Below are 27,008 nucleotides of genomic sequence, written 5' to 3' on the forward strand. Positions count from 1 at the left end.
TGGCCTAGTCTTCTGCTTCTCCCCTGTGGGTGGAGACACTGATCTCTATCACTGTAAGAGGGAATAGAATGGAATGCCCAGAATGAATGACTTGAGGACAATTTCCTGAGGGACCCATACCCTTGCAGAGCTTTTCTAGCTCTGACATTTACATTTCTACATGGTTTGGCCCACAGAAATAAAAATCTGCACATCTTCCATGTGTTTTTGGACCAATGGAAAAAAACAGTTATAATTCAAGTCACTTAAAATTCCCTATGAAACTGAGTTAACAAAATAAATGAGCTTATGAACAACCATAAAATATACTTCTCAAGTGAAAAACTATAACTGGACTTCTTTGCAAAGAAATTGTAAGTTTTCTTACAGGAAAAGCCACAAACTGTCTGAAAAGGAAGAGTAGATTAAATTATATGCCTCAGTGAAATTAAATATCCAGAGAATTGCTGTGCCTGTGATGATGATGACCAGGGTTTGCTCATCTGTGGCTCCCCCTCCCCTTGCTGCTGGAGGCACGGCCAGGCAGGTCTGCATCTGCAAGCAGGCCTCCTAACCTCAAGTGCAGCTCCCATTGGCCTTGGTGGGCAACAGTCTGGAAGCCTCCTGGCCAATGAGCTGGGGGCAGGAGGGGGAGGGCAAAGGGGAAGATTGTAGGGAGCAGGGGAGGTAGGGGGGAGGGGAGCTGTCTCTGGAGGCACAAAGGGGGGCTCTCTGGAGGGGGTGATGGAGGCATAGGGGCTGGAGGGGATCTTCCGGGGGGCAGAGGGTTGTGTGGGTCTCTGTGGGGTGGGGGGGAGTGATGACAGAGCCAGCTGTAGCCCAAGTCTGGTCTGTGAGGGAAGGGAGTGTTGCTATACCTACCCCCCCCCCCCAGGAAGCCCCCTCTGTACTGTGTATTTTATGCCAGCCCCAGGGTGCATCGCTGCTCCTTTCTCCTGCCCCCAGCTCCATCTGTTTGTCTGCCCCCACAATGCCCCCCCCCCAATCTGTGTATGACAGTGACAAGACTCCTGCTGCTCTCTCTGCCTGCAGCTCCCTCCCCCTCCCTGCTGGGGAGGCGCGGTCAGGCAGCTCTGGCAATCCCCGCCCCCCCCCCCCCCCCTCCCAGCTCCCAATGGGCTGGGAACCAGGTCAGCTCTGGGAGAGGGGACGGAGGCAGCGTTCAGAGCTTCCCTGCCTCTGCCGAGACTCTTCGCTGCCTGCAGGGACGCCGGGGATGGGGGAGCTGCCCCCGAGGTGAGAGCGCCCCACCCCACATTGCTGAACTGTGGAGAATGGGCACCACGGCCCATCTCACCGCCTATGTATCCAACCCACCCTGCTCCCTGTCCTCTGACTGCCCCCGCCCCTTATCCAACCCCCTAGCCTCCCTAACCATGAGGCTCCTAGCAGCATTTGGCTCAGCGCGGAGCCAGACACACTGCCCCCCCCCCCCCCCCCGAGCTCTGCCCTGCATTAGGGTGTGCCTGAGCACACCTGGCACACGCCTATGGGTTCCAGAGTTAGTTTGGCTAGTTTTGCAGAGCAGAACAGTCTTATTTTTGAACTCTCAAGGATGCAGGGGGGAGAAGACAGAATCTCATCCCTAGATCCTTTGAATGTGTTCTATGGTACCCTAGTGGGCTCAGGCACATCTGTTCCTCTGTGGAACCAAGAGTTCAAAGTGGGGAATAAGCAGAATTCTGATTCTGACTTGTTGGTAGGAATTGAATTGATTATGTTTCTGTAAAACAGAGTCCAGTCTCTACGCTGGTGGTGGATCCAAAAGCAAGCATGCAGGAGTGGGGAGAAAGGGGGGAAATGACATCTGTCTCGCACCGCACCAGTCCTCTCTGGAAGAAGAAGAAGAAAAAAAAAAAAAAGAGAGAATCACAATCCTGGGGGTGGGAAAGCGACCGGGAGAGGGTGCTACTCAATGTCATCATGGGGGAAGGAGAGATGTAGGCTGCTCCCAATCTGCCCACTCCTTGATGCTATTCTTGTATTAGGCATGGGGCAACTGATACACACACACACACACACACAGTAGGACTATGGTGGAACAGCACTAGGGTAGGCAGAGAACAGCCCCTCCCCAACAGTGCAGCAAGGAGCCGTGTGTGTGTGTGTGTAGACACTCCCTGCCAGAGCTCCAGATGGGGGGAGCAGAAGGGATCCTCCCCACCAGTGCCAGGGGACAGCAGACCCATGGGGGAGAGGCACCAGAGACTTAAGACAAAGGAATTGATGCGAATGATAAACCCCGTGAAAATGTGTAACATACTTGATTTTTGGAAAAAACTTTTGTATATGCTAGGGATGGTGACAAGACAATCCCACAAGCATGTTGCTTTTCAGCTTATACCTGTAAACAGGTTGGAAGCTTGGCACAGCAGCAAAAGCATAACAGGCCTACGCTGCTGTGTGGAAGGGGAAACTGAGGCACACCATCTCATGGCATTTGTGGCTAAATGCCAAGACACCAACACTTTAACAGATATTGCTATCTGCATTCTGTTAGCAATACTACACCCCAACACATTTTCGAGCACCTGGGGACCAGGAACCCAGAACTTTGCAAGAACCCTTATGAATAGCATTATAGTGTTTAGTAACGCTGGATGGGGATATGACCAGAGCTGAACCAGAATTTTAAATGTACAGTACTGCCTCCACCATGGTCAGCGTCCAAGTCTCTGACAGTAAGTTCAGTAGGAGGGTTTGATGTTGCACTCTATATGCTTTATGGAAATATTCTTATGAATAGGACATAACTGGAATATGTTTTACACTAAATACCCCTTGTATGGTGTCATTAGGATGAACACACTTAGTAGATTACAAGCTTTCTATTTGTTTCTATATCTGGAGTTAGGAGAATAAGATATACACCTCTACCTCGATATAACACGAATTTGGATATAACAGGGTAAAGCAGTGCTCGGGGGGCAGGGCTGTGCACTCCGGTGGATCAAAGAAAGTTCAATATAATGCAGTTTCACCTATAACGCGGTAAGATTTTTTGGCTCCAGAGGACAGCGTTATATTGAGGTAGAGGTGTAACTTGTATCACTGATGTAAACAGATTAAGTGGAGGCCATTAAGGGTGCTCCAGAAACAATCAGTTGTAAATGGCCTTAGTTACTTGAAAGCCTTCCTGTGTATGTGTGGGCCAGCCCATGGGGAATGGAGACTAGAGGTCTTACAGTGACATGTGACCATGTCACCTGATAATGAAATCCATCTTAAATCTGGTACTTTTCCACTTAGAAGGAGGGGTGGGGACAAGTACAGACAAAAGATTCCCACCTTATGCCAAAGCTATAAAAGGGGATGGAGCAGGACAAAGGTGGCTGCCAGTCATGAGAAGACCCCTGTTTACCACCTAAGATGTCTGCTGGAACTAACAAGAACGGTACCGGGGAAAGGATTAGGCCCAGACTAGGAAATTGTCTAGTCTGTGAAAGGAGCTTAGTGGAACATCTCTGAGGGTGAGATATTACCTGTAATCAGTTTCTTAACGTATTAGGCTTAGACTTGTGTGTTTTGTTTCATTTTGCTTTGTTCTGTCTATTACTTGAAACCACTTAAATCCTACCTTTTATACTTAATAAAATCACTTTTGTTTATTAATAAACCCAGAGTAAGTGATCAATACCTGGGGGAGCAAACCGCTGTGCATCTCTCCCTCTCTCTCAGTGATACAGAGGGCAAAAAATTTATGAATTTACTCCGTAGAAGCTTTATACAGAGTAAAATGGATTTATTTGGGGTTTGGATCCCATTGGGAACTGGGTGTCTGGGTGCTGGAGGCAAGTAACTTGCTGAGCTGTTTCCAATTAAATCTGCAGCTTTGGGGGGATGGACCAGACCCTGGGTCTGTGTTGCAGCAGGCTAGCGTGTCTGGCTCAACAAGGGAGGGTTCTGGATTCCCAACTTGGCAGGGAAAACGGGCTCAGAGGTAATTTCAGCACATCAGGAGACTGTCCCAAGGGGATCTCTGTGACTGAACCCATCACAGGGATCCCCACCAGTGTCAGGGGACAGCAGACCCATGAGGGAGAGGCACCAGAGACTCGCCGGGGGCCATTGTGGCCCACAATGCCCTCCCTCCCGGAGCAGAGGGTCAGCGTAGCAGGGCGTGATCCACACAAAGCCCCTCCCCCCACACACATACAGCAGTAGCACCAGCAGGCAGCCCCAAACCAGCACGAAGCTGTGCCACCCCCCTCCCTCCTCACAAATCCTAAACCAGGCAGTGATCGACCAACAAACACAACCATGCTGCCCCGCACCCACAAACACCCCCCCCAGCCGTGTCTCTGCTCCCCACACAGCCCCAGGACGGGTGGCACCACTGCCACCCCAGGCTGGGCTGGCTATTATACGGCCCTCCACAACCCCTCCTCACCCCCAGGCTTGCTATGCCACCCCACACAACCCCCCACAGTCCCTCCTGCAGCCCCCACCCAAATGTGCCACCCCACAGCCCCACACAACTCCCCCACAGTCCCTCCTGCAGTCCCCCACCCAGCTGTGCCGCCCCACAGCCCCTCCCCCACAGTCCCTCCTGCAGCCCACCAACCCAGCTGTGCCACCCCACAGCCCCCCACAGTCCCCTCTGCAGCCCGCCACCCAGCTGTACCGCCCCACACACACACCCCAGCCATGCTGTTCCCCCGCGCGGCGCCCAGTCATGCTGCTGCCCCTCATAGCCCCCATCCGTGCCAGCGCCCCCTCCGCCACAGCACACACAGCCCCCTCCACCTCCCAGCTGCGCCACCTCTCCACGCCCCCCAGCCCCGACGGAATAGACCCCCACCTCAGCGTAGCACCACGCACGCAGCCGCGGTTACCTACCGTACCGTGCGTGCTGTGCCCCATTCGCGAGCGACAGAGACCCCGACCAGTGTCCTCCAATGCACCACTGCGCTCAGCGACACAGCGGCGCTCTGCGCAGCAGAAGAGAAGACGAGTGAGCGCAGAGCGGGCGGGAAAGGTCATGTGATTTCCGGGCTAAGGACTATCTAGTTGCCATGGTGTCTCTATGATCCCCGGCTCCTCGCCTTTACTGCAGATGAGCATGCGCAGGAGACTAGCATGCCATAGCAACCGGATCAGCGACAGTAGCAACCGTAATGGTGAGTCTGTTCAAAGGCGAAGCGGGGAGCTGGGGGAGGGGGCGGTGAGGGGCTGGATGGGGCAAGGGGAGAGGCGGGACCTGGCCGGCTGGGGTGGCTGAGGGAGAGAGGAGGTGACTTGGCTGGCGGGGGCAGCGAGGCGGGATTGAGGAGACCTGGTTGGGGTGGGGGGAAAGGAGGAGCTGGGGGACCTAGTGGGCCCCGGCTAGGGAAGGGGAGGGGAAGGGGGTTGGGGAGCCTGGCTTGGCCATTGGAGCATATTTCACTGAACGTGGCAATGATGGGCCTGACTCCCTGTTTCTGGACACAGAGAGGAGGAGCTTTGCCTCGCCTGTGTTCTGGGCCCTGCCAGGGGCCCGTCTGGCCCCCAGCGTAAGTTAGAGCAGTCTCAGCGTTGTTCTAACTTGCTCTCAGCTGCAACAGCATCCTAGAGAGTGTTTTGCAGTCCAGAATAGCCAGAAAGCAACTTGCTGTCGCTGTTCCCCCTTTCTCCTTGACAGACCCCTACAATGGGAGCTGCAAGAGGTGTTGGTGTGGAGTGAACTGCTTGGTAGCAGAGCCAGTCCCTGGAGAGGTATAAATGGGCTATAGGGCAACACATAAACTAGCCCACTGTCTAGGACCTTGAGGTTATTTCCTGCAATTTTGAACGGTTGTTATAACGAAACAAATAAACCAAAAAAAAGGTTGTGTCTTGGAAAGAGTTATTCCAGGGCTAGATTAGAATAGCAGGAGCAGATGATCTCATTCGTCATTCTGGAGCTGCTTGAGTGCCAGGAATCACCATCATTAAAATGCTGAATTAATAGATGGTTTAAAGACTATAGTAAATACACAATCTACTTTGACTAGTCTGATTACAGCTCCCTTTCCTATGAAATTCCATGTGGTTTTATTTGACGGAAATGACCAAGAAGAATTAAATGCATAAAAATGAGGATGAAGCCCAGTTATCTATTTTTCCCCTGGGAATATTGCTGTATGTTTTGAAGTTTTGTAAATGTTCTGTAATGATCCCTTGTAAGAAATGATTCCATTGAGGGGGCAGAGCATGGATTATTTAATGTTTTTCTGTTATATTTTACCAGTCCTCTGTGTGTGTGCAGTTTTTTATTTTTTCCTTAGATTATTTGTTGTTGTTCTTGTTCCTGTAACAACAATGTGAGCTGTCAAGGATGACATTTTCAGCCCTTGATTATTTGGCACAATCAGTGGTACAGCATTTTGATTACTTGTCTTTCCTTTCGGCAATCTAACCTCCTTTAACCTGAGTCATTCTGGGAAAGCAGCCAGTTCCCAGGTGAAGGATGCCTGGTATTGGGCTGGTTCATGTGAGATTTACAGCAAGGCTAGTTGGTGCACCATGCCTGGGATCAGTGAAGCCTTCCAATATAAGAAGGCAGGCTATATTGGTATTCTTGTTGGAGTGAATTTGAACCCACTCCAAGAAACCCTGATCTCTGATCTGTGCTACCCAGATGACCTATTTCCCTGCTTCTGGTTTTCATCCTCACCATCAGCATCAAGCCAGGTGTCAACAGTAGGAGAGGCAGGACAGTTAGGGGTGCAAATCTGAAGAAGTCAGGAAAGAAACTGGTCACTATATTTAAATTATATCACATGGATTATTTAAATTTAAATTCAGTCAGTTTTTAGGCTAGAGTATGGGAAAGAAACTGTACTAGTCATCTTTTTGTTTAATGGTGAGTGATACAGATCAAGCGTTCATGCTGATTTTATTATATCTGTCACCTCCTTTTGAACCAGTTATTTAATATTTATTATTGCCGTAGCATTTGCATGCTGCAATCAAGTTGGGCCCCATGGTGTTAGGACAGATCATGTCCCAAAGAGCTGAAAATCCAAAAGACATGTACTTTTGTTGGCTCATCTGTAGTCCTTCACAGGGATTGATAGAGTTGTGAGATTTAGTGAGGGAAGAAGGGATGCAGTGTTCTTAATTCAAGAATGATTCTCAGCCCTATAATGCTTTTGGTGTTTGATTCAGCTAGTGTGGTGGAACAAATTACCAAATGTCTTTTAGGTGACTGGACATAGATAAAGGCTAGATGGAAGTACCTTAATCTAGATAAGATTGTGTTGATGGTGGAAGGTTGGGGAAGCAACTGGAAGAATTGGTGAGGTTTATATCTACATCCCCAAATGAAGAAACGTGCCTGCCAGTTGAGACACAAGTTCAGAATTTTGTTAGATTCTGGATCACATTGACCACTCAGCCGTTTTAGCCATGTGTATGTTCTGTAGTCTGGCAAAAAGCACATGTACTTTCCTTTTGTATCTAGAGCTGCTGCTGTTGTTATCATTATCATTATTAGTTATTTGTATTACCATAATGCCTAGGAGTCCTAATCATGACCAGGACCCTGTTGTGCTAGGCTCTGTACAAACACAGAACAAAAAGATGGTCCCTGCCCCAAGGGTCTTACAATCTAACCTTTCTACTATTATACATGCTTTGCCACTTTGAGATTGCACTAGCATAATATGCTCTACATGGGGGTTACGTGATGAGACCATTCAGAAACTAAAGTTAGTGAGAATGGGATGACTCTTGCTGAGTGGAGCATTGGACATAAAGTACATAACACTAGTGTTCTCTGATCTGTTCCGCTACCAGGAAATCTCTCCCTGTGCTGTACTGTACAGTTAAGGTCAGCAGAGGTGTTCAAGCTGGAGTCCTCTTGATTTTAAAGTGAAGAAGCAGTTGACAGGTTGTTTTCTCCTCGAGATCCTTGACTCTGAAACATTTCTCACTCCTTTGTCCTTTAGAGCCTTGATTTTTTTTTTTTTTTTTAACTTTTTGGGCATGCTACAAAATTTCTTTCTTCACTGGCATTAGGGTAGAAGTAGGTAGAGGATTTAGTGGGGTTTTGCAATGGGCCTCAATATGGTGGCTGAGGTATTGCAGTAAGGTATACCAAGTTTCTACTGTTATTGTGGATCAGTCCATTAAGTGAATATTGTATGGTAGTTTTCACACTTCTTTTTTGAATTGAACACAGTGTGACTTTCAATGATTTGAGGTGCCTAGAAGCATAGGATAGTTGATGGAGAAATCAAAATAAAATAAGAAAATCCCACAGGCTATACCTGACCTTGTGCAGGAAGGACAAAGTTTTCCTCTGTATGTTTCAAAAAGGCTTAGCAAATTTCCACATGGGGAAATCTCTGTGATAAGCATGATCTGCTAAGGGCATTAAGCCAAATTAATCACTAGTATAACTCCTTTGGCTTCAATAGAGATTCACCAGAGATGCAGAGAACTTGGTCCACTAATCCAAGCCCTGTGCTACCCCTGCCTACAGAGAGCAGGCAATATCAAGAAGATGATGTGCTTAGTCTCCCGGGGAAATTGTGCATGTATGTATGTTCAAACTTACTGCACCACCTCTAAAATTGCTGTTGGACGATTCACTGAATGAAATTAAAAGCAGCTTTTGGAAGGGGGTTCAATTTTTGCTTCTTAGGATCAGTTGTAGGAAGAGAGTCCATGGAACTTAAGGGGAAAAAACTAGCTCTGCAATGAACAATTCAGCCAAAAAAAATTATAATGATTCTTCTTTTGATTTGTGTTTAGGCAAAAGCAACAACTATTAAAGAAGCTCTAGCCAGATGGGTAAGTTCAAGAGAAGTATCTGCAGTTGTCTCAGTGGTACTCTGTGGCCTGGATCTCATTTGTAAATAGGATGGCTTCATCCAGTTTGATGAATTCATTACAGTAATGTAGAAAAAATAATTTCCTTGAAACATCTGCCACTAAAAGAAGCTTCATGAAACAATATTATTTTATTAGTATCTCACTGAAATCAATTTCATTTGAACCCCTGTGTGCTATTCTTATTAAATTGTCCTGACCACGAAAGCTCTATTTTAGTGTCTGGCCTAATGCTGTCAGATTGTACATTGACAGAAGATCTGATACTACAAAGAAGTTTTCTCTGCAGGATGTCTTTTGATTTTCTCTGTCTAATTATACCCTGTTCAGTCTTGATCACCTAATTAGAGTTTATCCCTAGCACAAATAATCAAGGATGAAATCCTGGCCTCATTGAAGTCAATTGGAGTTTTGCCATTGACATAGTTGAGCCAAGATTTTATCTGAACAGTACATGAAGAAAAAACGCCCAGAAGTAACTTTAAAAAAAAGTCTGAATTCAAAACTAAGTCTCTGTTTAAAATGTTTTAACAGTGTAAAGGCTAACGATGACTTACATCAGTATCATCCATAAATTTCCCCCCATGTTTGCAGATCCATTATCCACTCTGCAAAGTTTAAATGATGAACAAGTTTATTATATATTATTCTTTTTCAATTAGACTTAGTATAGATCTCCATTTTTTGGGATGTGCCTATGGACTAAGTGCCTTCACACTAAGCTAAGAACCCTCTAGAAAGCTCTGTTGTTGGAGATCACACAGTAGTGATATCAGACAATGGTATGGAAAATAGTCCAGAGACCTGATCCAAAATCCATGGGAATTTTTCCACTGACCTCAGTGTGCTTTGAATCATGGCATAGGTGTGACACACATGCTCAATTCCTTCCAGATTCTAGAGAAGTTATTTATACTGTTTTACTTTCTAGAACAGTGATTTTCAAACTTTTTTTCTGGCAACCCAGTTGAAGAAAATTGTTGATGCCCACGACCCAACGGAGCTGGGGATGAGGGGTGTGGGAGCAGCTCAGGGCTGGGGCAGAGGGTTGGGGTGCGGGGGTGAGGGCTGCAGGGTGGGGCTGGGAATGAGGGGTTCAGGGTTTGGGTGGGCTCTGGGCTGGGACAGGGGGTTGGGGTACAGGAGGGGGTCAGGGCTCTGCGCTGGGGGTGCAAGCTCTGGGGTGGGGCTGGGGATGAGGGGTTTGGGGTGCAGGAAGGGGCTTTGGGTTTTGGGGGGGGCTCAGGGCTGGGGTAGGGGATTGAGGCCCAGGGTTGGGGCGCAGGCTTACCCAGGAAGCGGCTAGCAGCAGGTCCAGCTCCTAGGCGGAGGCGCGCAAGCAGCTCCACGCGTCTCTCACCTGCAGGCACCGCCCCCTTTAGCAGCCAATGGGAGTGCGGAGCCGGTGCTCGGGGCAGGGACAGCGCACGGAGTCCCGTGCCTCTCTCCCCTACCCCATGCCTAGGAGCCAGTCCTACTGCTGGCCGCTTCCAGGGCGCTGTGTGGTGTCAGAACAGGTAGGAACTAGCCTGCCTTAACTGGGAAGCAGTGCCAACAGGACTTTTAACGGCCTGGTCGGCGGTGCTCACCAGAGCCGCCTTGACCCAGTGCTTTACATTCCGCGACCCAGTACTGGGTCGCAACCCACAGTTTGAAAATCACTGTTCTAGTAGGTTCAGGGCTTGGTATGGAGTGTATAGGCACAACCCAAGAGTAGGATAATAGAGCTTTGTTACCATGTTTGGATTTTCAGTTCAGCATACTCCTTTTTCTTAACTATTCTTCTCTGTACTCTCAACCTGTATCCTTGGGAGATGTGATAGAATCTGACTGAGTCCCTCCTGGTTTCAACCTGTTTCTCCTTTTACATGCAAGTTTATTTTGTTTACAATATAAACTCTTCAGAACAGGGACACTGTCAAAATAGCTATGTACATGAACATTCTGAGACTGGGCTAACATCACCATAGCAGCAACAGCAGAAACCTTTTACAGCAAATACCCAGCTATAGCAGTAGAAGGGGGGAAAGAGAGACAGCCTGTGTTTTCTCACACCCCAGGACCTGGCATGTGGACCAAGTGGCCAATATACCTTTCTGGAGGCACTCACGGGAGAGGAAACATGCCAGGCTCCCCCCTCCATAAATGCCTACCCAATAGCCCTAGCACATGGCCCAGCATCCCTTCCCAACCTCTCAGGGCACTACATGGGCCTGGAGTTCCCCACAACTCCTGGAGGAGAGTGTGGGGAGAGAGCTGGGCTAGCCTATCCTCCATCTGCTCCCCAGAACCTACCCCCAAGACCTAGTACTTGGACCCAATGCTCCTCCTTCCTCGAATAAATGCCTGCTCCTGCTTATAGTATGTAGTTAGTCCAGTAACTCAAGTGGTGAAGGTCTGTGGTTCAAATTGTGGTGCTGATGGCATTTATAACTGCTTGTTGCATGTAATTAAACTTGTTTTTACCTTTTTCCTACCCCCTCCCCACCAAACCCTAGGAAATTACATACCAAAAATTACATTAGAGGGATATTACTTAGGTTGCAAAGTCAAGCACTTGAAAGTTAGGAAATACTAGTTTTTTATGGTTGCCTACACAGCCTAAATCCAGCCCCCTTCTTCATATGCTTTAAGATAGTCTTTATGAAGTGATCACATACTTTTTTCTCATAAGACTCCTGCCTTATTCAGTGCACAGGATCAGACCTCCCAATAGTCTTGGGTTTCATGGGACCTAGGTTCACTCTAAACTGCGCGGCTGCACAGCAGGCTATAAAGGACCGCGCAGGCACGCAGTCACAGGGGTGTGGGGAGAGGAGAGAGGTAGGCGGGGAGGAGAGCAAGTTGGGGCGTGCAGGGCTGCCGCAGGGAGAGGTGCCGCTCCCCTGGCCCCAGAGCTCCTGCTGGTGGGGAGAAGCACCTCTCTCCAAGAGCTGCTGCCAGTGGGGAGAGGGCTGGGGGGAGTCCTCTGGCCCCAGCCCTGGGGCAGCCTGCACCCCAAACTCCTCATCCCCGGCTCCACCCCACAGCAGGCACCCCTAGCTGGAGCCCTCACCCCTGCACCCAAACCCTCTGCCCCAGCCCTGAGCCCCCTCTTGCACCCCAGAGCCCTCACCCCCAGCCAGAGCCCTCACTCACCCCCCCACACTAACCCTCTGCCCTGGTCCTGAGCCCGTCCATGCACACTCTGAACCCACCGGCCCCATCCCCACCACACATCACCTCCATATTGGTGCACATAACAAAATTCATTCCACACATGGATATAAAAAATTAGAGGAAACATTGCATGGGACTGTCTTGCTTTGACCCCCCCAAACTCCCAGTCCTGGTTGAAATCGCTCCTGTCCCATAGGGCTGGCTGGGCTTGGCACCCCTCTCTGGTTTGGGCCATCTGATCCTCCATCTCCGTCTACAGTGGGGCAGACAGGCCAAACCTGAGTGGTGCTGCAACCTCAAGCACCAGGGACCATAGGCACCAACTTCTCCCGGCCCCGCCCTAACTCCACCCCAGCCCCGCCCCCATTCCAACCCCTTCCCCAAAGTTCCTGCCCCAACTCCGCCCCCTCCCTGCCACATTGGACTTCTTCCCCAAATCCCTGCCTCTTCCCCTCCTCCTCCTCTGAGCACGCCACATTCCCGCTCCTCCCTCCTCCCTCCCACAGCTTGTTACGCCGTGAAACAGCTGTTTTGCTGCAGCAAGCGCTATGAGAAGAAGTGGGACGCGGCACACTCAGGGGAGGAGGCGGAGGTGAGGTGAGCTGGGGTGGGGAATTTGGCTGCTGCTGGTGCAGAGCACCCACCAATTTTTCCCTGTGGGTACTCCAGCCCTGGAGCACCCATGGAGTCTGCGCCTATGCCAGGGACCAGGTCACAACACCAAGAGCAGGGAGCCTAGCACAGGCAGCCCCTTGGGGCAGGAACCACTGCTGCAGCATGAATGCAGGTCAGGCTCACTCTGCAACACACACTCCGATCCCTCCTCTCCTTCCCCCCGGGGCAGCACCAGTTCTATGTTCGCCATTTCAACTGTTGGGAGATACGCGAGGTGGAAGCAGAATTAAGTCTACATAAGCATTCATAAATCTGGCATTTCCTAACTTTTGAGTGCTTAACTGCAATGTAAATAATATTCCTTTAATGTTGGGGATCTTTAGTTTAATTCTTTTAGTACCAAAAGTAAATGTTCCTCAGTTTACTGTATTACCAATTTCGTCTATGCTTTGAGACTTACCGATTTCAGATTATGATTTGAGGCTTTTGTGCCTTACACTTAAACCTTTTGGTAGCTGATTTATCAGTGATCTGGAAACATGCATTCAGGGTTGGGATTACGGTGCCAGAACTATGAGGAGCCCAGATCAATACAATTTAAGTCTGTCTTCCCCTGAAACTGACCTTTAGGGATGTAGTGGAAAGTAGTGCTACTTTTAGGTATATACTTTTGCTGTGTCTGGCTCCTAATTCAGACTGAAATGAATAGGTGTAAAGGGCAGAGAGGAAAAAGAGATGCTAAGGGAAACAACTGAGTTTGCTGGAGACTTGAATCCTGAATCTGATCCAGGGCTCCTCCCTGTATTTTTTTTTTTAAATACATGCATTGATAAGCATTTTAATATCCTGGAAATAAGCAAGTCTTCTCTTTCTTCTTTTCCTTTAAATTAAGTGTGTGTGTAATTCAGATGAACAACAACAAACAAGATTTCAAACCCTTTTTCTTCTGTTTTCTTGAAGATTAGGGATAATTTTTATAACAAGTGCAGATTCCAATCAGTGTCTCGTTTTTTTGCCCTTTCTTTTCCTTCTTTGTTTTCCTCAGGAGGAAAAAAATGGCCAGAAGGCATCGGAGGCCAAGGAGGTGAAACTATATGCCCAAGTTCCTCCTGTAGAAAAGATGGATGCATCTCTGTCCACACTTGTTAACTGCGAGTAAGTTCTATTAAACAAACAAACAAACCTGGAAATAGTCCATTTTTAATCATTGCTTCTGGTTTTTTGAAGTCTAGGTTTTCTCTGCCCCTACATCTACCTCTAGATGTGAGCAAAATATCTCTTCAGTCCAACACCACTCCTTTCTCCTAAGCTCTGTTCTTTCTCCCATAGAAACATACAGATGCTCTTCTGCTTAATAATATCATTGCCACTTACTTGAGAAGACAGAACCTAGTCCTCTCAGACATTAATGCAAACTCAGTGTTAATACCAGTCCATTGAATGGCTGGTAGATGGCATTGAAGTGAATAATTTCTGTCCCATGTCTGGAGTCCACCAGGCTGTGGACGAGCATGTGGTCCCTTTAGAGACTCCTGCACTGTTGTGGCTGCGTAACCTCTTTGTGTGAAATTATGAGCCAAAGTCTACACCACCACATCCAGATGCTCAGGCTTTCTCTAGGAACTGCTTTTCAGAAATAAAAGTCTTGAGGTTCAATCTCATATGGTAATAGTACCGAAATTCATTTGCTGCAGTATTACTTTCTTAACAGCATAATGACTGACTGGTCCTGAGGTCCTGGGTCTCCACAGGACTAGAAATCCTAGTATTAGGGCCTAGAGCATCCATGACAGCTCATAGTGCTGCTGTTCCTGGCATTGCTCTTGACCAAAATATCTCCAAGAGAAACACTGTAATGTTATCTCCATCTGAATGAGGAAAGAGGAGGACAAAATAGAGCTAATTGGTAGTGTCAGAAAGAAAAGTTTGGGAAATATTGTAACCTGTCTTTGGTTTGAGCCAGGCACACAAAGGAGGATGCCACACATAAGTTATAAAATTGGTGGTGGAATCCCAAAAAAGTGAAATTTAAATCTTACAGAGATGCGTGATTTGAGGAGAACAGGACTGTGCATCTATCCAGAGGTTTACTACATAATAAGAGAAGAGTAAAATGTGATTTCATTCTAACAAAATGTTATTTGTAAGAGGGCCTTCGTCTGATTCAGTGATTCCTGTTGCGCTGTTAATATAAGCTGTTAATTATTCTTGCTTTTAAAGGAAGTTGTCTCTATCTACAAACTGCATTGAAAAAATCGCCAACCTGAACGGCCTAAGTAAGTGATATGTCAATGACTGATTGTGTTTATATTCCAGCTGCTTGGATTAGATATGTTCCATAGCTTGTGACACATGGCCAACTATTGACATCCTGTTCTGATATCACCTTCCATTCCCCCGCTTCCAAATAAATAAATAAATAAAGGGGACTCACCAGGAAGGTGGAAGACTTTGATTCCAGTCCCCATTTCACAACAAGCAAAATGGGGATTTGAACCTACATCTTCGTTGAGTGCTTTAACCAATGGGCCATTGGCTATTAGGAGGTACTGTTGCCTCTATTTTCCTTAAGAAAGTGCTGACCTGACTGAGGCACCTAACTCTATGAGAGAGTTCAGGACTGTAAATTCTGAGTGGTGGGGAGATGCCTCCCTCCAGCCTGGACTTATGTGCCTAGCTCCCTTTGAGGGATGAGGCTTAGGCCAGGTTGAATCATTTAATTGTGTTTTATTTAATGTCATTGGGGAAAATCTTGCTTCCTGCAAAGTTTGGGATTTCTGAGTACAAGAGTATTTAAGGAGTAATATTTTCCCCAATTGGACATCATTTCAGGTAACATCAGTTCACCAATTTTATATTTTAAAGTTTATAGTAACTGAACAGATACTCAAAAGGCCAATGTTACGTGCTTTTGGAAAAGTATCCATAGTTTCTAATCATGGTTTCAAAGAACATGAGGATAATTTGGCTAGATCAGAGGTAGGCAACCTATGGCACGTGTGCCGAAGGCGGCATGTGAGCTGATTTTCAGTGGCACTCACACTGCCCAGGTCCTGGCCACCGATCTGGGGAGCTCTGCATTTTAATTTAATTTTAAATGAAGCTTCTTAAACATTTTTAAAACCTTATTTACTTTACATACAACAATAGTTATATATTATAGACTTATAGAAAGAGACCTTCTAAAAACGTTAAAATGTATTACTGGCACGCGAAACTTTAAATTAGAGTGAATAAATGAAGACTCGGCACACCACTTCTGAAAGGTTGCCGACCCCTGGGCTAGATCAAGAGTCTTTTTCCAGGGGATGGGGAATTTGGGAAATTCACGGTAACATGGTACCAATAGGCTTCAGGTTTACTGTATTTTGAGTGGCATTTACTTTTTCCCTTCCAAAGACGTCACCTAACTATCTTTTGACATTACACCCTATCGTATTCTTCACACAAGAAAGTAATGTGTCCAGGACTTGCACAGATCCTGGGATTTCATTAAGAATTCCAGTTACACTTTAATTTCTTCATGAAAGTCCATCTATTTCCCCTTCTCTTCCACCTCCTGTATATAGGACTTCTGTGATCACAACCTTCCTTTACTTACAGGTGTGGCTGGCCAGGACAGGTCACTGTTGACCAACCCAAAGCCCATCCCAGCCACTCTAAACAGCTGATGTGCTTTCTCTGCAGCACCCATTGGTTCTTGAATGGAATATTCATTTGCCTCATCATTAAATAGTACATACTGTATTTTTCATCATTGTGCAAACAGGAGAAAAACAAGATCATTAGGTAATTAATGCCTAGTTCAAATGCACACGGTGAGAAAGGGCTTGAAATAGCCATAGAAACTACTGATTAGAGGTTCATCTAACTAGGCATTATAGAATGATTTTGTGCATGCATATATCTGGAAGAACAGCTGGAAATGAAGTTTCACAAAAAAGAGTCTTTGTGATAGCTTCAGATGTTCTGGCACATCACAAGAACAATTTGTGGCTGAACAGGTATAGGCAATTTGAAAATAAATCTCATCAGAGTGTCTGTATTGCTACTAGAATCTCACGGGCCAAAATAGTTGACCTCTTTCTAATCAGACACTGGTTGCTATAAAGTAACAGCAGGTATTGCCTCCTATTCAGGAATTGAGTCTGCCTCTTTAGTAAGATCAGGACCAAAAATTTAATCTTGCTTCACGCACATGAGCACTAGAACGGCAGCCTGTTTTTCCGGTTCACATCCCTACCTGGACTGGATGTGAACAGGCAGCCTACACATGAAAAACTTTCTAATACCCATATTTGAGCCATCAACTCCACCCATTCATTACAATCTATATATAGAACAGTATGTAGTTTGCTTCTGATATGTCATTCTTCCTTAATATAGCCTGTTCAGAATATAAACCTCTCTTGTCTGTGGTATGCAGTATGTTGTCAGATTTCCAACAGCTCTTTACATTTTAAGCACCAGTCATTTGTTAATAAGAAGCTCTTCTCCCTCCATTGCAGAAAACTTGCGGATTCTTTCATTGGGGAGAAACAACATAAAGAACCTGAATGGGCTGGTACGTCCCTTTTTGGAGTTTACATTTATTAAAATTAGCAATGAAGTGCTACATAATTCTTGCATCAAGGCATAGGGGAAGAGTGTTTTACCTACCCTTGCATCTCTAGTCACATAATTCAACCTTAGTGCCTAACAATTTATTTTGTTTTCTTCTGCTGCCATCTTTGCACCTTCCTACATGTTGCTCATGATGCTTGGAGCAGTCTCCCATTTCCCTTGTGCCAGTCAACCACCCTCTCTTCACTGAAATCTCTCCTTCAAATGCCCTCCCTCTTTACAGACTTTAAATGCTAATCCACCAAATAAAACATTTAAATCCCCCAATAAGCTTAAGAGGAACATTTTTCTTTTTAAATATGCATTATCTGCTACCCTTATTGTCTCACTCAGCCAACTTTCCCAGAATCCTTTGCTATTGCTTTTGTTGTTTTTCTAACCTGGGATATGATCTTGTAAGGCCTTCCACACACAATTCCCATAACATGAGATTCTGCACTCAAGAGTGGGCTCTTAGATTGTAAGATCCATTGGTAAAAAATGCAGATTCTCTATCTATGTAAAGCACCATAAACTCCAGTGGCATTATATGAATTATAACTTCTACTCCCTTTGCTTATATGAATCTCATCTCTCGCCAGAAGGTGCTTTTGGTATTGTGGTCAATCACTGCACACATTGGCCTGCCTATAAACCACATTGTGACTTTCTACCCATCAGAGGGGTGATTGGCACACTGAACAATGGGATAAAAGGCATGTGGCAGAGGCAAGGGTAGAAATATATATAACAAGGCAAAGATCTAGAGGAGAGGAAGCAGATCAGGGTCAATTTTATTACCTTTGTGTTAAGATGTCTGTATAATTAAAACCAAAGAAATAAAGGAAAGAGTTTGTTCTTCAAGAGCTTCTGTGCATTCCTGCTTGCAGGATATGGCTTTTCCAGGCAGTTCCTCCACTCAACACTAGGGCTGCTGTATCCCACAGGTGTGAATGCACAGCGGCGACTCTGAAGGAACAACAGTTATGGTTGTTTCTTTCTTCTCTTGCTGGAGGATTGCTGAGGATAGAAAGTGAAATTTGAAACCTGCAGATATAAGCATGCACTTGTCTGAAACTATGCAATCTCTTATACTAAACCCTCTAAAACAATTGATGAACTGCAGTCGTCTAGCACTGTAGAACTCACGGCATGCAGCTAAAATAGCTCCTTTCTCTCCATATGCCTTGAGTAGAACTCTGCTCAGATGTTCAATATATCTTGCTCGTGTCTTAATTTATTTTTCTAAACAAGCTGAGAGATGTATTTCAAAACTTGGGATTTTCTTTCCTTGAAGTTTTGTCATCCAGAATTAGGAACCTGCTTAAAAGAAAACAAGGAATATTGAAAGATATGGTTCTGTTTGTTGTGTGACATAGCATCTGGAGGGGAGAAAGGGAGCAGAGATAATTTGGGAAATATAGGAAGACTTACTCTCACTTTTCTGAGAGGTGTTATCATTTTCCAGGAGGCAGTTGGAGATACATTAGAGGAACTGTGGATCTCATACAACTTAATTGAGAAGCTGAAGGGCATCCATGTCATGAAGAAGCTGAAGATTCTCTATATGTCCAATAATTTGGTGAAAGATTGGGGTAAGCCTAGGCTCCTAGTTTCTCTTCTGAAGTTTCTTACTGAGTATGGTGAGTGTGCATCAGCTGAGACAGCTTGGGTCAAAGTGAGGAAACTGGCTCCTAAGGTTCTGAGTGGGCAAGTTTAGCATGGAGACTGCAGAGATGAACAAGCTGTTCAGATTGCCTGCTCATACAAGAGAATGTAAAAAATATTGAGAAAGTCTGTTTATTCAACTTCTGTGTCATGTGGGGTTTGTTCTTTGAACTATGTATCTGACTCATTGCTTTTATCATCTATCACCTGCATTCTTCATCCAGGTACCCAATTCGTACCCAATAAATCCATATCCTTCCTCAACTAAAAACATCCTGCTGTGTCTGTGCAGGTATTGAAAGGCAGCCTTGGTGCAGATGTGCTTTTTGTGTTCCACGGTCTATTTCTAACATCTTCTTTTGTGATTGCAGCAGAGTTTGTGAGACTGGCGGACTTGCCATTACTGGAGGATCTGGTGTTTGTGGGCAATCCACTGGAAGAGAAATACTCTGCCGATCAGCAGAGCAGCTGGGTCGAGGAAGCAACCAAACGAGTGCCTAGGCTGAAAAAACTAGATGGTGAGCTTTAAGCAGCAGCTGGGTGGCATTTATTATACAAGATCTTTTGCTTAGTGTAATGAGAACAGTAGGGTAGTGGCTCAGCACCTCAAAAGTACAACTGTGAGATCTGGAGGGGGGTGGGACCCAACTCAATGAGCAGCATTCTTCCTTTCAACACTTACTCTACTATGTGTTCACCTCTGCACAAGCAAAATTGTTCAGCCATAGCCTCAACTTCTTCTGAGAGTGGATTTTCGAGTGTTTGAAAGAGGGTGAGTGCTGTGGAGCTCCTCTGAATTGGCTTCAGCCTTCAAAGTGACTTCATTTACAACAAAGCCTATTTCAAATTGGACCTGTCACTTTGCATCATTAGTGCTTCAGAGAGGGTCTTGCTCTGATGTGTTGAACTAGTATCCAGTCAAAGTACTCATAACAGCAAAACTTAGAGGTGAACTGAAATGTGTTTTGATTTTTTGATAGACAATATTCGTTAAGATTTTAAATCTCTTGTGGAATTCACATGTTGACTTAATGATGAGACCCCAGTAATATAAGTGGATTTATCTCCTAACACCCATGTTCAGGATTCTGGGTTTTCCCACAAGAGATGGTGAGAGGGAAAACACCTAGATCGTAGCAACGCGGGATGTTCTTTACTTTGATTCTAGGGCTAGGGATGTCATCAGCTCTTTCAGGGGAGACCCAGAATTCCAAGCTCTTGTCCTGGCAGGTAATAAAAGGGGAAATGATTTTCAAATATTGTGTTTTGTTTTTAAGCTTATTTAAAATTTTATGTTAATGGCTGATGATCATAAATCTTTCTGGTATTTATTTAAAAAGCAGCTCGCTTCTCCTTTAAGGCAAATCTAAAGAGCTTCTCTGTTTGAATGGCTTCTAAAGGATGGAGAGTAGTTTGGATAATAGTGGACAGCAAGTGGGAGAAGTGGGCAGGGTGGGTAGCAGCTGGGAAGTGAGTGGTGAAAGCAGCAGTAGGAGAGGCAGGCAGGCAAATGAGTGAAGAATACAGTATCAGTGTTGGGAGCAGAGGATGAGAAGTCAGAGCCTGAATTATTGAAGAGGTGGGAGGAAAGAGGACACTGAGACATGGCCAGAGAGAAATGTTGATATGAAGGATGATCTGGAGCAACAGGTGCTGTGTGAGAAGATTAGACAGCTGAATAGAGAAGCTGGTATGAGGCATGTATTTGTATGATCAAAGGGGTAACCCTTGTTTACATAACGACACCAGTGCACTGTTAGAGTGGCAGACACCAAGATTTAAGAGTTAATCTGTGTTCCTCGTACCCTGTCAGCACGAGATCATGTACCTCCAAGAAGAAGGTGTGCAGCTCTCCTCTTGGGGTGGCTGCATTGTGGTGTCTCACCACAAACACTGTGCTTTCTCCAATGACCCAGTTGGGCAGAACGCTGACCCACTCATTATTGGTAGGCCATGCTTTAATATACTGTAGTCCCTGCTACCCAAGAAATGGGAGCAACAGCATAGAAGAGAGCTCTTAAGCTGATGCCTGGGGTAGTGAAGGGAGAACCAACAGTTTGAATCAGGAAGGGAGGGGGATATTCAGACACATGGGAAGCTTGATTCGTTGTCTTCAGTTAAAAAGCAGTGGCAAAAGGCTGTTTTGCTGGTGGCGGCTTAAACTTGTTCTTGCTTCTCCTCTGCACTCCTAGTTGACTAGCATTAGTAGTGGGTACTGCATCAGTGAGTCTTAGCAGACATTTTCTCTCTCTGTTTTAGGTGTCCCAGTTATTAAACAAGAAGAAGGTGAAGAAGGAGAAAACTAACACAACTCTTTCTTGTGTGGTATTATATTATTTAAGTTTCTTCAGAGCAATTCAGCACACAAAGCTTTTGTATAAATGTTTGTTTCAAAGAAAATCTATGGACAATTTTTTTTTTTTAACTAACTCATCTCCATACTCTCCTTTCCTCACCCAAAGAGTTAATTACCAAAACATGGGGACACTAACTTTGTACATTTCATGTGCTCTTCTGTGAGGACTATTGAAAGTGAGTTTGTCTGTCTGATTAATGTAATGAGAGACCTTAACTAAAACTACATACTGATTTTTATCCCAATTAGTGATGATTGTAGATCTGTCTTTCTGGTTATGATAGAACCGGTTTTCTTGTTAACTGTGCAGCTGAACTTTTTTTTTTTTTTAATAATTTGAAACAGGGAAACCAGAACAACAGTGTTTTGTTTTACACACTCTTTGCAGGCTAGGCTTTTTGTTATTTTTTAATACTGTCACAGGTAGAAACAGTTACTAACTGTAACTGGTTCTTCGAGATGCGATGCAGATGTGTGTGCGCACTCAGCGCGGAGCCTTTTGCCTAGCAGTACCTGTAGAGGGACAGCATTTGCGTCTTGTGGCTGTGGGCCCTCCCCATGCTATCTGAGGCGGAGCCATCCCGACCCCCCTTAGTTCCTTCGCACCAAAAGCCTATGAGAGGAGACTCCGATGCAGAGGGAATAGAGGGTGGGTCGTAGAATACACGCCTGCATTACATCTCGAAGAACCACAGTTACAGTAAGTAATCATTTCTTCTTCTTCAAATGGATGCAGACATGTATTCTGCTTTGGTGACTTGTAAGCAAGCACCCCAATCTGGAACCGGAGCTTGGAGTCTACTGCAGTAGGGATTGTTTTTAAATCTTCCGCCCTTCTGAGGCCTTTGTTCCCTTTGGAAGATGCAGTAGTAGCATAATGGTCCATAAATGTATGTGTGGACAACCACGTGGCCACCCTGCAAATGTCCACTATGGAAATGTCACTGAGGAACGCTATGGACAGCACTTGCACCTTCATGGAGTGAGCCCGTATCCACGGAGGAGGTGTAGCCGAAGCGATCTCATACTCAGTCTTGATACAGCATGTTATCCATCTAGAGATGGTCTGTGTAGAGACCACTTGCCCCTTCATGAAGGCTGCGTGTGACATGAACAGGCGAGGTGAAGTATGAACCGGTGGTCTTGTCGAGATAAAAGGCTAGACATCGCCTGACATCCAGAGAATGGAGATGCAGTTCTTCTGGGGAAGAGTGCGACTTAGGAAATAACACAGACAGTGAGAAGGAACTGAGGGGGGTTGGGCGGTGCCACCTCATATAGTCAGGGGAGGGGCCACAGTCACAAGGTGCATACGCTGTCCCTCTACAAGTACTGCTCGGCAGAAGTCTGTGGTCCAGCATGCTAGGCACACACACACCGAAGTGGAATATACGTCTGCATTTACTCAAAGAAGAATCACTACTCCTCAACACTTCAAGAACGTGTGAGGCTGTCTTTTCTGCCCTTCTGAGCTCTGCCAGTTATCTGTAGTTCAGTAGGCCCAGTAATTGTCATGGGCTCATGTTAGAAAAGGCAGTGAATGGTCTAATGATCTCCTGTCATCATTAGCAGTGGACGTATAACTGATCATCTTGAACTGCACTGGAACTCAAAACTTCATTACTCAGAAGGCCACGACTACCTTTTGATATATTTGTTTTTAAATGAAGCAATGGAAACTCTTTGCATAGTTTTTGGTGGACTTTAAGTACTTATTGGTTTTTTCTTTACATTGTTATAAGAAATTAGGCACTTTAGATTTGAATACATAGACTTTTACTAGCCAATAGCTGGCTTGTGGTACTAGCCAGAGCATGACTTTTTTTTTAGCTGACTGATTAATGTAGTCCTTCACAGCTCTGGAATATTCTACTAAACTAAGGAGGTTGATAGCTGTTCAGAAACAAACAAATGTACAAAAGACCTGGACTTGAAGGTATTTTTATAAGCTTTGATGGGGTGGTATGCATTTGTTTCTAAAGCACAGATGTAGGCAGCTGAATGAAAGGTTTAGGTAGCTGCTGGGGAAAGGACAGAAGAGATTAGAAGTAGGAATTGGAAAATAAATATTGATAAAGAGCTAAATTGCTTTGCCACATGGTGACATCTTAGTGAAGTCCCCAGATGTGACAAGTAAATCCTTTTTAAATGAAATGATGATTAGAGAAAGCACCACTGACCCCTAGAAAATGCATAAAATGACCTAAACAGGCCTTTTATCAGCTCAGATTGCTAAAGTTCTGGGTTTACTTTCGTATTCCTGGTACCAATTCAGTTTAATCAAATTAAAATGGCAGCAATGAGCATATTGCTGTATGAGGAGCAGAATGAGTGTGGGAGAGAAGTAGAACTTCACTCGTAGTTTGTCTTGTGTTTCTAAAGCTGAAGCTGTAGTTGGATTTTTGGAATCCATGCTCAAAGGTAGGAAAGTGGTGATGCAGTTGGCCCCAGGCAACAGCAGTATTCAGCTCCTGTTATGGTAGGCAGTACCATTACTTTCCCCCAGTCTAACTCTGGTAGAGTTCCAGCTCTGACAATCAATTTCTAAGTGACCAGTGTGAAGTAGAAGACTACAGGCAAAGTAATTCAATGCTATTAACTTATTTAAAGCTACTCTGCACATTCCCACAGGAATATGTATGCCATATATGCCCAGTAATTGCTCGGTCATTGCAGGTAAGACTCAAATCTAATTTTAGGGTCTTTTCTTCCTTTTTAATGAACAGATGCAGAGAGTCCTCTGCCTTTGACAGTCTTCACCTAAGATAAAACTTTTCCAGACAGCCTGCTGTGCTGCCTTGAATGCAGTCTGACTCTATTCTCAGTGGTCCTGTTGGTCATCTTATAGCCAACTTGCCATTCAAAAGTAATTTTCTAGGATTGCAGTCTCTCCTGGTGATCAGGACAAGACAGTACTGGCCATAGACAATACTGTTGGGAGATGGGTAAAGTTGGGAACTTTGTAGACAGCTAACTGTTGTTACCAGGCTTGTCATTTTGATCCCTTTCAGCACTAAATTCATTGAGAGTTAGTAATTAACAATTCTTTCAACAGGAGGTGGCTTTACACATTATTTTTAAACCCTACATTGATGATATACTCAGCCTCTGCTGCCGTCAACTCTTGTGTACAAGAACAGTAGGCTAGATTTGTGCCCTTGAATACTATAGTTAAAATATTAGCATTTCTTGGTGCAAGCCAAAGCCTGGGTGCATATGAAACGTGACTAAATACTGCTAGCAAATGAAATTGCCAAGTAGGAACAGTCCTCTTCACATATTTTACAAACTCCTATGGAGGGTTGAGGAGGATTTTCAAAGTAATCTCTTAAGGAAAGCATCAGTCAGGTGGGACCTACTTTAGAATTGATTCACTCCTAGTTGCTGAAATGAATTCCCTTCAAAAGTCTTGGTGTCCAGGTTTCCTAAAGTAACACATTCTCAAGCTGTTTGCACATGTGTAGCTTCAGTGCTAGTTGTAGGAGGTGGTTAACTGTAGTTTCTGTAATTCCTTTAGAGCGCTGCGTAGCACTTCCAGTTTGGGTTGTTTGCAGCAGAGCCATGACCAGAGCACAGCTAGCAAAAGTGACTCTGTTAGAGAAGTATGCCCTCAGGCACACTGAGCTTTGAGGCTGCCTCTGGCATATTCATGTAATGCTATTGCCCTCTGCTTTTCTTCTCCTTCTACCAATAGTGCATTCTCTGGCACTAGGTGGGAAGAAAGGGGTTAAGGAGGGGGGGAAAGCAACTCCGAACAGTTGACAATAGCTCTAATACACATTTGAGAAGAATATGCTATCATGTAGCCTGTGAGTATGGCTAGCCTCAGAACAGTGGGCACAGAAGTAGCCATTTAGCTTTGTCATTTTAGTTAAGCATTCACCAATGGTATTAAACTAGCTATAACCTCTTAGTCCTTTTTTGTGGATGAAGGGCGGGTATGAAAAACACTTTCCGATGCTACCCACAGTCCTGCTGGTTGATTTATCTCCATGTAGAGTCGTTGTAGTGTGCAAGTACACAGGCAGCATTTCCCAAGTCAGCGTCAACATTTGAGAACAGACTAGAAAGGTGCAGGAGAGGGGATTAGCACAAAACAGCGATATATTGAAAAGATTTGCAGGATAATCCAGGGTGATGGTTACAGAACAAAGTGCAATTCCTGCCGCCTCTGTCTTAAATATTAACAGTATCTGTACAGCGAAGTCCAAGAGCAGCTCTTACAACCATTAAGGAATTGGTAGAATTGTGCTGGCCTTTTTGTGCTGCTGCTTGTGAATACAATTAAAATTCACCATTAATGGGGTTAGGCAGCCAATCTCATTGACATTAAAGTACATTTTATAACACAATGTATCCTGTAATAAATGTGAAATGGTAATTTAGGTGCAGTGGGGACAGGAGGGGGAGTAACATCCTTTCTGATAAGACAAGAACTGAAATATCAGACTTATTTGAGAGTATTTGCTAAGGAATGCACCAAATGGGTTTCCTTTACTGTCAGCTGAAAAAGCTTTTTATCAAAATCAGATTTTTTTCCCCTAACAGTTGGCAGGAAAGCCCAGCTAAAGTCTTGCCTTGCCTAATGTATTATGCTTACTCTTATGAACAAATCAAACTTTACATTTGCAAAATAAAGTGAAGGGGGTTGACTTTTTTTAAAAGAAGATTTGCACTTTAAAAATTATGCACTGGATGTTGGTGGAAAGTATGGCAGATATGTAGCCGTAAGGAGTGGGGCCTACCAGTTAGGAGCCTAAGTACCTTTCAGGATCTGGGCCTAGCAGAGCAGGTTGTTGAAAGAATTTCCTTACTCTCTGATCTTCCATGTCTCACCACATCTGTTATGATACCTAGCACCTAGTGATTTGATCATGGGTGAAAGGAGCACCCATGTAAAATTCTCAAGCCACGTGGAATCCTGCTTTCCCCCACAAACATAGTGTGGTCTCTCCCCACACTTCCCCCTTTTTTTTCCTTCTTGTAGAAATTTGCTACATTAAAGCAGAGTGTCAGTAAATGGATGGGTGTTTCCATGCTTGCCAACATATTGTCAGTCTCCAAGCAGCCAATGCATTCAGTAATTACACTGAAAACTGTTGCTAGAATGTGAGAAGGGAACTTAAAGCCAGCAGTGCTCAGTCTGTGTGTGGCTCACTCAGGTTACATGAGGGGTACTCGTGACTAGCCCAAGCTGCTGCACATGCCAGCACAGCCACACTGCTATTTTTAGCATGCTAGCGTGAGCTAAGGTAGCACTGCTGCCTAGGTTGCACTGGGAAGCATACACCCAGCTGCAAGGCAGACATGAGAAGTCTCCACTTCTAGAACAAACTCCAAGTGGGAGAGCAGTTTTAACACCTAGTTTGTTGGTAATCTTTTATATACAAGTAATTTTGTAGCATGACCAAAATGTTAAACTTGCTGTGTATTAAGTTATTTAGGCCTAAATTCTAAATGATACTTTGTGAAGTGTGTTCATAAATAGTAATAAATGTTATTTTATAAAGAAAAAGTGCCTCCCTGTTGTGTGTGATGATGAGCAATAGTTTGGCTTAAGGACAATTTATAGAACCTTATATCTTATCCTCCATTTTTGTTCACATCCCTGTCCTAGCTTTACAACATAAGGCTTTAGTGAAATGGTCTTACTCTTAATCCTCTTTATCCCTTTACCTTTTGTAATAGAAAATGTGACTTCAGCCCAGTCCCACTTACTCATCACCACTTCCCCTGTCACAGAAAAATCCTCTTTTTAATATTCTGAAACGATTATAAAATGGTCTGGAAAGCTTACAGAGCCTTGGTGTAT

At 45.0% G+C, this 27,008-nt stretch overlaps 1 protein-coding gene across 4 annotated transcripts in view; it reads left to right on the plus strand.

The window, feature by feature from the left end:
- LOC128835486 (dynein axonemal light chain 1) overlaps positions 1 to 26,705 on the plus strand; it is a 41,274-nt gene extending 14,569 nt beyond the window's left edge. For 2 of the 4 annotated variants that reach the window (XM_054024998.1, XM_054025001.1), the window contains exons 3-9: positions 8,719 to 8,757; positions 13,616 to 13,725; positions 14,791 to 14,846; positions 17,079 to 17,134; positions 18,641 to 18,767; positions 19,212 to 19,358; positions 21,100 to 26,705. In XM_054024998.1, the coding sequence (XP_053880973.1) occupies positions 8,719 to 8,757; positions 13,616 to 13,725; positions 14,791 to 14,846; positions 17,079 to 17,134; positions 18,641 to 18,767; positions 19,212 to 19,358; positions 21,100 to 21,146 (582 nt within the window). In that variant the 3' untranslated portion in view covers positions 21,147 to 26,705. Of the gene's footprint in view, positions 1 to 5,050; positions 5,121 to 5,644; positions 5,695 to 8,718; positions 8,758 to 13,615; positions 13,726 to 14,790; positions 14,847 to 17,078; positions 17,135 to 18,640; positions 18,768 to 19,211; positions 19,359 to 21,099 lie in introns of those variants that run through there. The other 2 variants (XM_054025002.1, XM_054025003.1) reach the window with 2 other exon arrangements.
- Positions 26,706 to 27,008: the final 303 nt, after the last annotated feature.

This window comes from Malaclemys terrapin, chromosome 4, assembly GCF_027887155.1.
Source record: "Malaclemys terrapin pileata isolate rMalTer1 chromosome 4, rMalTer1.hap1, whole genome shotgun sequence".
In the NCBI taxonomy this organism is placed as follows: domain Eukaryota; kingdom Metazoa; phylum Chordata; order Testudines; family Emydidae; genus Malaclemys; species Malaclemys terrapin.